General features: G+C 44.1%; 1 protein-coding gene across 1 annotated transcript in view; it reads left to right on the top strand.

Annotated features, from left to right (window-relative positions):
* LOC137527519 (cleavage stimulation factor subunit 2-like) overlaps window positions 1-12,134 on the top strand; it is a 273,488-nt gene that overhangs the window by 47,936 nt on the left and 213,418 nt on the right. The window contains exon 5 of the mRNA XM_068248039.1: window positions 1,554-1,673. Coding sequence (XP_068104140.1) covers window positions 1,554-1,673 — 120 coding nt within the window. The remainder of the gene's footprint in view (window positions 1-1,553; window positions 1,674-12,134) is intronic.

Genomic DNA, 12,134 nt, shown 5'->3' on the forward strand with positions numbered 1-12,134 from the left:
GCACCTTTACTCAACGATACCCATCAATTTTAAGTTGGATCTCCTGTTTCTATCTTCCAAATCTGCTGTTTTTGTTTTAAGCCATGATATGTCGTTTTGGTTGTCTAGGCAGTGCAGTTTTGTTAAATTCAGTAGTGAGCATAGAAACGCTTGTTTCCACTGTGGCAATCCTGTCTCCCAGTAAACTCACCGACTGCTGCAAGTGGTTTGTGATTTGTAATATCTCGTTTGTTAGGGAAGTCTTCAAAGACATCATGAGTTCTTTCATATATGCTTGTGTGATATTTTGATCAGTGGCTGGGAATTTCTCTAATGCAATTTGTGTTCCCAGCTCAGCCGTTTGTAAGATGGCTGCCAGGCCTACCTGTTCCTCTGCGTCTGAGTCTGTCTGCTCTTCGCTGGGCTCCTGGTATCGGGGGAGAGGTTGTCGGGAGAGGATTCACTTTGCAGCTGCGTAAGGGTGCTGGTCTGTTGGATATCAGCACTTGTGTGTCCGCTGTGCCCTTCGTTTCTGCCAGCGCCATCTTTGTCTTTGTTGCGGGCCTGAATTCCAGCGAACAGCTCCGGTAGTTTTTGCGGTTTGAATTGTCGCTTGGTCCCCTTTTTTGTCACCTCTGTCTCCATGGTCTCTTCCGACATGCTGTCCGGTCTACTGGTCCAGAAAGGCACCATTCTGTCGCTTTGTTAGGATTATAGCGGAGCTCACTCTCTATGCGTCCAGCGTGCTTGCGTGGCGGACACGCCCCCCCCCACAAATCTACTCTAAATTTCATAAAATTAATACGGGTTAGGAAAGGTTTTTTACAAAGCACTGACTAAATCATTTATAAATAAATATTGTAAAAAAAAAAGCAGTTTTATTTATTTTCTCTGCAGTTCCTCTTAAAGCGGTTTAAAACCCGGACATAGTGTTCAATAAAAACACGTTTTCCTAATTTTTATATGCCATACGGTTATCATATTTGCATTTGTGCATAAGTATTATTCATTTAGAAAATTTAGCCTCCTAAAAGTACAGTTTTTTGCTTTATGAGCTGACTTTGCATTTTATTAACTACTTTTATTCATTCAGGCAGACATGGTTTGACTCTCTGTGTCCAGGGAGCTCCTGCACAGTCAGAATGTGTCACATTCCACACTTGATACATTTAAGTAAACACAAGATTACAATGTTTAACTTTCAGAAGCGGCCAGCTCTGAAGGCATTGAAGCTTCTAAAGCCTGTGTTAACCCTTTGAATGATATTCTAGTAAAAAAAAAAAAAATAAGCTGTGAATAATTTATTAGAGCAAAGAAATTCTGGGCTATATTCTGCTTTACAATTTAAACAGTAATATAATAAAAAAAAATGAATTTTGAAACTGGAAAAGAAAAATTTAAGTGAGCTATAGAATCCACACACAAAAAAAAAAATACTTAAAGGGTTCTATATACATTTGTGAACCTTTCAGATATACAGATACATTTTTGTCTTTAGTGTTTGTTCATCCTTCAAAATATGTACCATATTTTTTATTGATTTTACCTGACAATGTTTTGCTTTTCTTTTGAAGTTGTGTGTGCAAAACAGTCCTCAAGAAGCCCGAAACATGCTACTGCAGAACCCACAGTTGGCTTATGCTCTTCTTCAAGCCCAGGTGGTCATGAGGATTGTGGACCCAGAGATTGCTATGGTAAGACAATGCTTAGCTGAGAGCAGCTAAATTAAATTTCCTTTACAGAATTTTGGAAATTTAGAATCATTGCTTCATATGTTTTTTAGATTTCCACTTTGGGTCCGCAAATGGCTTTTTCATGGATTGTTGGTTGTTTTTAAAGCCTGGTATGTTGGTCCTTATATAATCACATAGCAGATTTTTCCCTGCCTCATGACCTAGTCAGTGCTATCTTTGTATGTTTGACCCTGAAACCATGTTTCAAAATCTTTTATTTTGATCATCAGGTTTCACACAGTTCCACTTCAGCTTCAGAAACATACATTTTTGGTTGTGCTGAAATAGGCATTGTTATAAACCATAGTGCTTTTGCTTGAAAGCAAGGTTGCAAACAGGGAACAAAGTAGGAACTGGCTTGAATAAGAAAAGGGGCTAGGGGGGAGACAACCGAGAGCACACTATGGTGTAGTATGTAATGCTTGTTGCAGCAGACAAAATTTTGACAGCTGAAATAATACTCACAAGTGTGGGTAACCCATTGAAAATGCCAGTGGGGAGATAAGACCAACCTCACTTAGATTAAAGGCACGTACACACGCCATACCGCCGCAAACGACCCTCCCGCTGGGCGGACGTTCAGACAGTAGCACGTGTGTACACGCTGTCGGCAGACTGATCCGCTCAAGGGTAGACAACAATTAGGCTGATATGAGACTAAACAAAGGTGTCAGAATAAAAAGGGGACTGGGGGATCTTTGAGCAGGTAATTGTTATAATAGAGCAGCCAGTTGTTCTCGAAGAAATCAAGTTTCGCTTTCATCTTATCAAAATACATGTCTACAATTAATCTGTTCTCATCTCTGAGGGAGGCAGACTTCCATGCAGTTGTGATAGTCAGTTTAGTAGCTAGTAATATTGTGAGTAATTTTACATTTCTTTTTCTTTTTTTTAAGATTTGGGTGATTGGGAACCTTCATCCTTAGCAGCACTACTTTGGGTTTCCTTGGTACAGCCTGTCCCATAACATTATATATTATTTGATAGATCCTAATTCAGAACCTGTGAACCTTTAAGTAGGTCCACCAGGTGTGGAACTGATAGAGAGGCTGGATACAGCTTTTTCACCCGTTTTCCTCTATTTTTACCTTATCTATGTTACTGTGTTAAGCTCCCAAAGAGCAAAAATATAATATAATTAACCTCTTGCCGACCGCGTCAGGCCGATGGGCGTGGCCGCAGCCCCAGGACCGCCTAACACCGATCGGCGTAAAGTCCTGGCACTCTGTTTTGCAGGCTGCACGCGCATCTCCTGCTTAGTGGGTGGAGCGGAGCTCCGCCTTCAGTCTCTGAGCGGCGATTGCCACTCGGGAGACTAAGACAGCGAAACCCCGCCGTCTAATCCCGTTGTACAGCGCTGCGATCTGCAGCAGCGCTGTACTGTGGGGACAGCCGTGTGACAAGTGGTCCTATGACAGCTGATCACCGCGATTGGTTGGCGGAGGGAGGGGTGTTTATCATTATTGTAAACCACTTTTTTTTTTTAATAAAAAAACACATACAAACATCTGGGGGGCGATCAGAGCTCTCTGTTGGTGGGGAGAAAGGGGGGCGGGGGAATACTAGTGTGCTGTGTTGTGCGGCCCTGCTGCTTGGCCTTATAGCTGCAGTGGCCCATTTTATTTAAAATGGCCTGGTCATTAGGGGTGGGGGTTAACACTGAGGTCCTCAAGAGGTTAAGGTAAGAAAAGTAATATTGAAATAAAGTGAATCCAGAACAACTTACTTTGAGTGATTATTTTGCTTGTAAATGTCCTGAAAGGTTATTTTTATCAGTTAGGTGATAAATCCTGTATGAAAAGTGTTGTTAATAGAGCCCAATGTCTAGAGTATAGCCCAGATCTGCCTCCCATTTCTCAACATAGGCAGGTTTCTGGAAGATTACATATAAGTATGTATCTGTTAAGGGAGTTCCCTGCTTTATTCTTTCATGGATAGTTTGTTCTTTTCAGAATCATTTTATTTCGCCAAGCATGACAGGGTCATGCCTGGAATTGATTTGGCACATACAGAGCTCAGCAACAAACATGACAGTGGTGCAGTATACAGGAGACATACATGATAACACAATTAACCAGATAATACAGTTGCATTTAACAAAAAAAAAAAAAAAAAAATACTATGGCTAACGATGCCAGTCTATGAGGTCTGTGTGGAAAAGGGCAGCCAGGGCCCTTACAGTTCCAAGCAGACAGAATGTCTGTGACAGGGCCAGTCTGTGAACCTAAGATGGTGCGGGTGGAGGCAGAACATGGGAGGAGTTCAGGAGGTTGACGGCAGAGGGGAAGAACGAGTTCCTGTGCCTCGTAGTCCTGGTGGGGATGATCCGGAATCTCCGCCCTGAACGTAGGCGACTGAAGTAGCACTGGCCAGGGTGGGAGGGGTCGTTTGCTACCTTCAGCGCTCTAGTGCGCAGTCTCGAGTTGTAAAGTAGGTCAAGTGAAGGGAGGGGTTTCCCGATGGTTCTCTCTGCTGATCTAATGACCCTCTGGAGCTTTAGCCTGTCACTGGCGGAGGAACCAGCGTACCAGACCAGGATGGAAGAGCAGAGGATAGATTCTGTGGTGGCAGTGTAGAATCTTGTGAGAACCTGATGGGGCATGCCAAACTTTTTCAGCTGGCGGAGGAAGAAGAGTCTTTTTTGGGCCTTCGCCAGGGTGGAGTTAGTGTTAGCCTTCCATCTCAGGTCATTTGAGATGGTGGTGCCCAATAGACGGACACAGGGAACTATCGCCACGTCAGTGCCTTCAATCTGAATTGGTAGTGGTGGGAGAGCTTGCTTCCTGAAATCGATAATCATCTCCACGGTTTTTCCTGTGTTAAGGACCAGCTTGTTCTCCCTGCACCAGTGACAGATTCTGTCTACCTGTTGACGATAGGCACTCTCATCATTTTTTGTGACAAGGCCCACGATAGTGGTGTCATCTGCAAATTTGATAACTTTGACAGAGTCCGCTGTGGATCTGCAGTTGTTCGTGTAGAGGGAGAACAGCATTGGAGACAAGACACAGCCTTGTGGAGCCCCCATATTGGTGGTCTGTGGTAGAGAGATGTTACCCAGCTTGACAGATTGTGACCTGTTGGATAGGAAGTCCGTGATCCAAAGGCGTAGGGTGGGATGTACCCCGAGTGCTGCCAGACCCTCCTGCAGTGTGTATGGACAGATGGTGTTGAAGGCCGAACTGAAGTCCAGGAGGAGTATTCTGGCATAAGAGTCTGGCCTGTCCAGGTGGTCGCCAATGAGCTTCAGGCAGATATTAATGGCATCATCGGTGGACCTGTTTGCTCTGTACGCAAACTGGAATGGGTCAAGAAGGGGCATGGTGAGGGACCTCAGGAAGGACAGGACAACTCTTTCAAGGGTCTTCATGATAACAGATGTTAGTGCCACAGGCCTGAAGTTGTTGAGGTCAGTGACTCCCTGCTTTTTGGGGACAGGAATGATGGTGGACCTCTTTAGGCATGCAGGAACTTTGCCCAACTGAAGTGACTTGTTGTAAATGGTGGTGAGAATGGGGGCAAGTTGCTGTGAGCAGGACTTCAGGCAGGAAGGGGACACACCGTCAGGGCCAGAGGCTTTCCTGGGGTTCAGTTTTGACAGGTGTTGCCTGACGTCGGATTCACACACTACCAGCGGGGGTGGACTTAGACTCGAGGTGTGGTCTGCTGGGGTCGGAGGGGTATCGGACAGTGACAGATGCCCTGCAGGTGAGTCCTGGCACTCAAACCTACAGTAGAATTTACTGAGTTCCTCAGCAACCTCGATACTAGGTGTGGCATGTTGTGGGGGAGACTTGTAATTGGTGGCAGCTTTAAGGCCATTCCATACGGCACGTGAATCGTTTGAGCAGAGGTTTTGTTTCATCCTCTCAGCGAACTCTCGCTTGGCAGCCTTCAGTTCACGGTTAAGGTTGTTTCTCTCCCTCCTGTAGTCCACATGGTTGCCTGACTTATGCGCAGCTTCTTTGCCCTTCCGTAGTTGCCGCAGCTTATTGGAGAACCATGGCTTATTGTTCGGGAATACTTTGTACGATTTGGTTGGTACACAGGAGTCCTCACAAAAGCTGATGTACGAGGTAACGTTCTCCACCCACTCATCCAGGTTAGGTGCTTCTAGAGCCTTCCAGTCTGTACAGTCGAAGCAGGCTTGAAGTTGGAGCTTGGCCTCAGCTGACCAGACTTTGGAGGACTTGAGGACCGGTTTTGCTGACTCCAGGCGCCTCTTAGGTAGGTAGGTAGGGATGAGATGGATAAGGCAGTGGTCGGAGGAGCCCAGTGCAGCCCATGGGGCAGCTTTGTATGCATCCTTCAGGACGGTGTAGCAGTGGTCGAGTGTGGCTGAGTCTCTGGTGGGGCAGGCAACATGCTGGTGATAGCGTGGCAGTTCATGGCGGAGGTTGGCTCTATTGAAGTCGCCCATAACTATGAACGAGTCTGGGAGGGACGCCTCCCACTGGGAAATGGAGTCGCTCAGGTCAAGCAAGGCAGATTTGATATTGGCATCTGGTGGAATGTACACTCCGACGAGGATTTAGAGCAAGATGGCGCCACAGAGGGCTGCCTTGGCACACAGCTCCTGCAAATTTCATCTCTCAGGACGTATGAAGCGAATTCCCTTGGTGAGTATATTGGCCTACAGTTGACAAGGAGGAGCTCAAGGTCTGGGGAGCATTTCCTGGCTAGAACTGTGATGTTGGGGCACCATGCCGAGCTGATGAGGAAACCGATGCCACCGCCTCTCTTTTTCCCAGACAGAACAGTGTCACGGTCAGCTCGGGTGAGGCTGAAACCCGGGAGTTGAATGGCCTCGTCGGGGATATCCTTGTGGAGCCAAGTCTCTGTGAAGCAAAAAACTGGAGTGTTCGCACTGAGATTCCTCCTTTCGCAGAGAAGGAGCAGTTCGTCCAGCTTGTTGGGGAGGGAGCGAACGTTTGCTAGGAGGGTTGAGGGAATGGCTGACCTTAAACCTTTCCTCCTTAGCCTCACGAGTGCACCTGAGCGACAGCCCCTACGCCTCTGTCCCTCGTGGAACCTTGGAGCAGAAGCTGAGATTAGATGGACGTGGCTCCAGACAGTCATATAGTTGCGTGCCCTCGTGGGATGGGGTACCGGATGCTTCCCACTGAAGGAGCTGAGATCTGGTATGGGTGATGCGACTGGGCAGTGGACCAATAGGAGCAGAGTCACAGCTGACGTTGAGTCGACGAACGGGTGTTTTGGCGGAGCGCCATTGGCTGCTGGGGGGTGGCATGGCCGGGAGTGAGAGGGAACAGCCCAGACCATATGCCCCAGTGCAGGTAACCTGATCAGCACAGCCCAAGTGCCACCGTGCAGGTAAGCAGAGCTAACAGTTCATATGCCCCCGTGTAGGTAATCAGAACAATGCAGTCGATATGCCCCAGTACATGTAGACAGGGCAACACAGTCCTTTTGTAGGGACAGACTTATTGTGTCTACATTGCCCTGCATATCGCGACATAATGAATACTTGTAAGATGGACTCTGAGTCTCAGTGATCAATAAGAGCACTATTAGCTATCGTAGTGCTCAGACATAATATAAGTGCTATTCTGAGCGCTCTTTGGTCCTCAGATTTCTGAGAGCTTTAAAAGAAAAATGTTCCCATTGACTTACATTAAAAATGCTGTAAAATCGTGCAGTTTTCCCATCACGATGTTACCGCAATTTTAATGCAAGTCAATGGGATCATTTATATAAATTAAAAGAAAAAAAAAAACCTCTGAGGGACAAAAAGCGCTCAGAAAAGCACGTGTGTGTCTGTGCACTTAAATCTAATTAGCACCATACAAAATAAATGGGCTACATATGGGGACATCAAACTTGGAGAAGGACTTAGGAGTACTCATCGACAAGTTAAATAATCGTGCTCAATGCCAAGCCACTGCAGCTAAAGCTAACAAAATTTTGGGATGCATTAAAAGGGAAATAAAAACTTGAGATGCTAGCATAATATTGCCCCTGTTTAACTCTCTAGTAAGGCCACATCTGGAATATGGAATTCAGTTCTGGGCACTACATTACAAAAAAGATATTGCAGTTTTAGAGCAGGTGCAGAGACGAGCAACAAAATTGATACGTGGGATGGAAGGTCTCACTTACCAAGAAAGGTTAGATAAACTGGGTTTATTTAGTGTAGAGAAAAGACGCCTTAGAGGGGATCTAATTAACATGTATAAATACATCAGAGGGCAATCTAATAGCTTGGCGGATGAGCTTTTTGTCCCTAGGCCTTCTCAAAGGACTAGAGGACATGATCTGCGCATGGAGGAAAAACGTTTTAGCCATTTATTTAGGAAAGTGTTCTTTACAGTTAGGAGTGATTAAGATGTGGAATGCATTGCCACAGGAAGTCGTTATGGCAAACCCTATACCTGCATTTAAAGGGGGCTTAGATGCTTTCCTTGCGTTGAAAGACATCCATGGCTACAATTACTAGGTAATGCCTAATGATGTTGATCCAGGGATGTTATCTGATTGCCATCTGGAGTCGTGAAGGAATTTTTTTCCCTTTGGGGGCTAATTGGATCATGCCTTGTAAGGGTTTTTTCGCCTTCCCCTGGATATGTGAGGGAGTAGGCTGGTGTTGTACTTTGTTCTCTGGTTGAACTCGATGGACGTATGTCTTTTTTCAACCAAAATAACTATGCAACTATGTAACATTGTGGGACCTGATCTTGAGTGTGGTCATAATTCAGAGTAAATGAGGTCTGGTGGTGTGGGAGTCCTAGGTAGGAATTCCACTTATTACTATAATAAAAAAAAAATAGATATAGAGGTGTGTGTGTGTGTGTGTGTGTGTGTGTGTGTGTGTGTGTGTGTGTGTGTGTGTTGTTGTGAAATATCACAGATCAGTCTTGTAGAAGTATAGTAAAAGTTTATTTACTGTACAGGAGACGAAATTGTCTCCCGAGGAGGGCTCGGAACACAAGTTAAATACTGCAAATTACACATTACAATAATTCCTCCTACCAATAACCTGATTGGATCCTCACAAAATCTCTAAGTTAACTATTGGAATACAGAATACAGCATAAATGAATACATGAATACATATTAATTAAGTGGATGAGATCAGTCAGTCGTTAATTATTATTAGAGGTACATATTTCATCAGTAGCTTGTTTAATTTAAGGCTAGTTTGACTGGTGAGATTCACACAGCGCCATCCTTATCTACAAGACAGACAAATCCCCTAGTAGCACATTCCAAACCCCTGAGACCATGTGAAAGAAGAGAACTAGTCTTATAAGAATAAATGTATAGAGTAAAGGAGTATGGTAATATGGCTTTCAGGAGGCCATTTTGTTAATATTATCAATTTTACTTCATCCCCCCCTGTTGTTGGCCACCCCAACATAAGACAGACAAGGGAAAGGTTGTGCTTGCAAAAGGGTCAATTCACTCTTGGGCATTAAAGGTCCATGGAGTTCCATTTCTCAAGGAAAGATTCTCCATCTTCGATCATCTGCAAAACATCCGTCGACTCAGTGACTTCCAGAAGCTCTGTATGGGCTGGCTGTGTTCGTATAGGCAACATAGAAGTGACAGCTTTAGTTGCCAGTTTCTTACAGAAGGAAACGAGAAGTACTCCAATGCAGCATAGTGCGATGAGGGGTAAGCATGTGATGACGAGTGTCTTTATTAAGGACAACACCCAGGCTGGCATTCCCAATGACCAACCTGGAAACCAGTCTCCAGTTATACCTCCTTCTTTAACCATTTGGTTTCTCAAAGTATGGAGATGTTCTAGAGCTTTAACCAGTGTCCCATTGTGTTCATCATCATTGGCAGGGATAAAAGTGCAACAAGAGTCCCCAATCAGAGCACAGACCCCTCCCTTAGCGGCTAAGGTCATATCCAAGGCATATCTGTTTTGTAGTGTAGTAAGCCTGAGACCTCGTAACTCCTCTTTAACAGCATTGAAAGCTTCATCAGTAATGTTTATAAACTTTAACAGTTCATACCTGTTGTTTTTCTGTATCCACTTGGAATTGGCAGCAGCCTGTACACCAGGGGTTAACCAGCTTGCGAAGAAAGCCTCTGCATCTGAAAAAAGTCTGAACTCATCTGGTACATCCAGTGTTGTAAAGTAGTTGCTTCGTTTAAATCGTTTCTTACCTAGAGCCCATCCACTTTTAGGGATAACCAACAAGGGGTGGGTGAGTTGAACTATGGAGCACACTCCTGCCCAACCTCTAGGGAGGCTAGGATAAACCATGTTACCACACTGCCAGTATATGTCCATTAATACACATGTACCCTCAGAGAACATTTCACCACTTAGAATTTCATTACATTTTGTGTTTGAACCAAGCTGTATACCATCTCTGTCTTGCCTTTTGAAACAGATGGAGTGATTTGAAATTCTAACTTTTATACCTTTAACTTCTTCCTCTCCCATCCAAGTCATTGAGCTGATATATTTATCCCAAATCTTCCCACATTCTCTATGTGTAATGTTCACAAAACTGTTATTTGTTCCCCATTTTTTACCATTGTCCCACAAAGACTGACCTCCACATGGCATCCCATAAGTCAGGTGTTCCCATTTTCCATCCCACTGTGTTAGCCCTTGGACCCACATCATAGGCCTATTCTGACACACAGGATCTCCCTTTACTTTACACCCTACATCTCCTTGTCTGTTTTGCTCTGTAACATAAGGTTGTATTTTTGGTATTATGTAACCTGCATTCCACAAGGTGATGTTGACCAAGTGGGTGGTAACACTCACTAGGTATGGTTGAAGTCCCCCTTTTATCTTACACAGCATCATATGTTTTAGACAGTGTACCTCATTACTTGGAATGTCTCTAGTTACCAACATTGGTTCTGTACCTGTGGCATGTGGAATAAGAGAGCAAACATAACATGACTCATTGCTGATTGACTTAACCACCTGTGACATATGTCTATACCATATATTGTCAATAAAGGGATTATGCAAACTAGTATCTTGAGAGATGGTTAAAGGGTTAGTCAGACTTCTTTTACGCCTATTATTAGTAAAATTAGTTTTCTTATTTTGAGCAAGTAAAGAGTTAATTTTTTGATAACAGCAAGTTTCAGTCCATATAAGCATTCCCATTATAATTGCCAGTCCGGTAACTGAAAAAAGAACAAAATAACATTTTGGATGCTTTCTCATCCTTGTATACATCAGGAATGTCTCTGAAGGAGAGTCTGTCATGCTTTTCTGCAGTGGCTCAAGTGGATCCATGGGATTCGCTCTTTAACTTTCACTGCAGAAGGAGTTGCCAAAATAACAGTGAATGGACCCTCCCACTTGGCCTCTTTCCAAGATCTCCTTTGAACTTTTATATAAACTTTGTCTCCTGGAAGCAGGTCTTTAGGTCTTTCCACATCTGCGATTGGACTGGTATCTGTAACCTGTTGAAAACAAAACTTTACAGCTCTAATTAATTCTCGCAAATAAATTGTCATTTCTTCATCTAAGGGTTTCATTCCCATTAATCCCTTTACTGTAGACAATTGTGGGGTTCCCATAGGCCTCCCAGTAATAATCTCATGGGGGGTTAAATGGTGATCCCTCCCCCTCAAATTTCTTAGAGACATTAAAGCTAGGGGCAGACAATACACCCAGTTCTTATGGGTGTCATGGCATAACTTGGCCAATTTGTTCTTTAAAAGTCCATTTATCCTTTCCACCAGTCCATTAGACTGGGGATGATAAGCACTCACTAGTTTCTGTTCAATGCCCAGGGAATTACAAATCTCCTTTATGATTTCATTCGCAAAATGGGGCCCATTATCTGATCTCAATGCACTACACACCCCAAACCTTGGAAAAACTTCTCTCATCAAGCACCTGGCCACTGTTTTTGCATCTGCTTTGGCACAAGGAAACGCTTCTACCCATCTTGAAAAGGAGCAAACAATGACTAAAACATACCTATACTGTTGCACTCTCTCAGCCATATCTATAAAATCAATGTGCAGATGCTGAAATGGTCCCTGGGGTTTTGGGATTTGTGACAAAATGACTTTCCTTGTAGGCCTAGATGTAAATTTTTGGCACACAGGACATTGGCACAAATAAAGAGAAATCTTTTCAGACAGGTCTGGGTAATACCAATTACTTTGTATCAAGTCATACATTGTGGCTTTTGCTTCATGCCCTGGTAAATGTAAGGTTGGCAACAATAATTCAATCATTGATTGAGGCAGCACTGGTTTTCCGCTATGGGCTGCTCTCCAAATACCTGTGTGCATGTCTTGATAACACCCTCTCAGTTGCCATCTTGCTTTTTCCTCTTGTGATGCTGCCTGCTGTGCTTCAAAAATATTTTCTATCCCTTCTAGATGTGCATATATAAAACTCTCATTTGAGGAATTTTCCTCATCCTTGTGAGTGAGAATCATTTGAAAAGGGAGTGGTGT

This window comes from Hyperolius riggenbachi, chromosome 8 (assembly GCF_040937935.1).
Source record: "Hyperolius riggenbachi isolate aHypRig1 chromosome 8, aHypRig1.pri, whole genome shotgun sequence".
Classification (NCBI taxonomy): Eukaryota; Metazoa; Chordata; class Amphibia; order Anura; family Hyperoliidae; genus Hyperolius; species Hyperolius riggenbachi.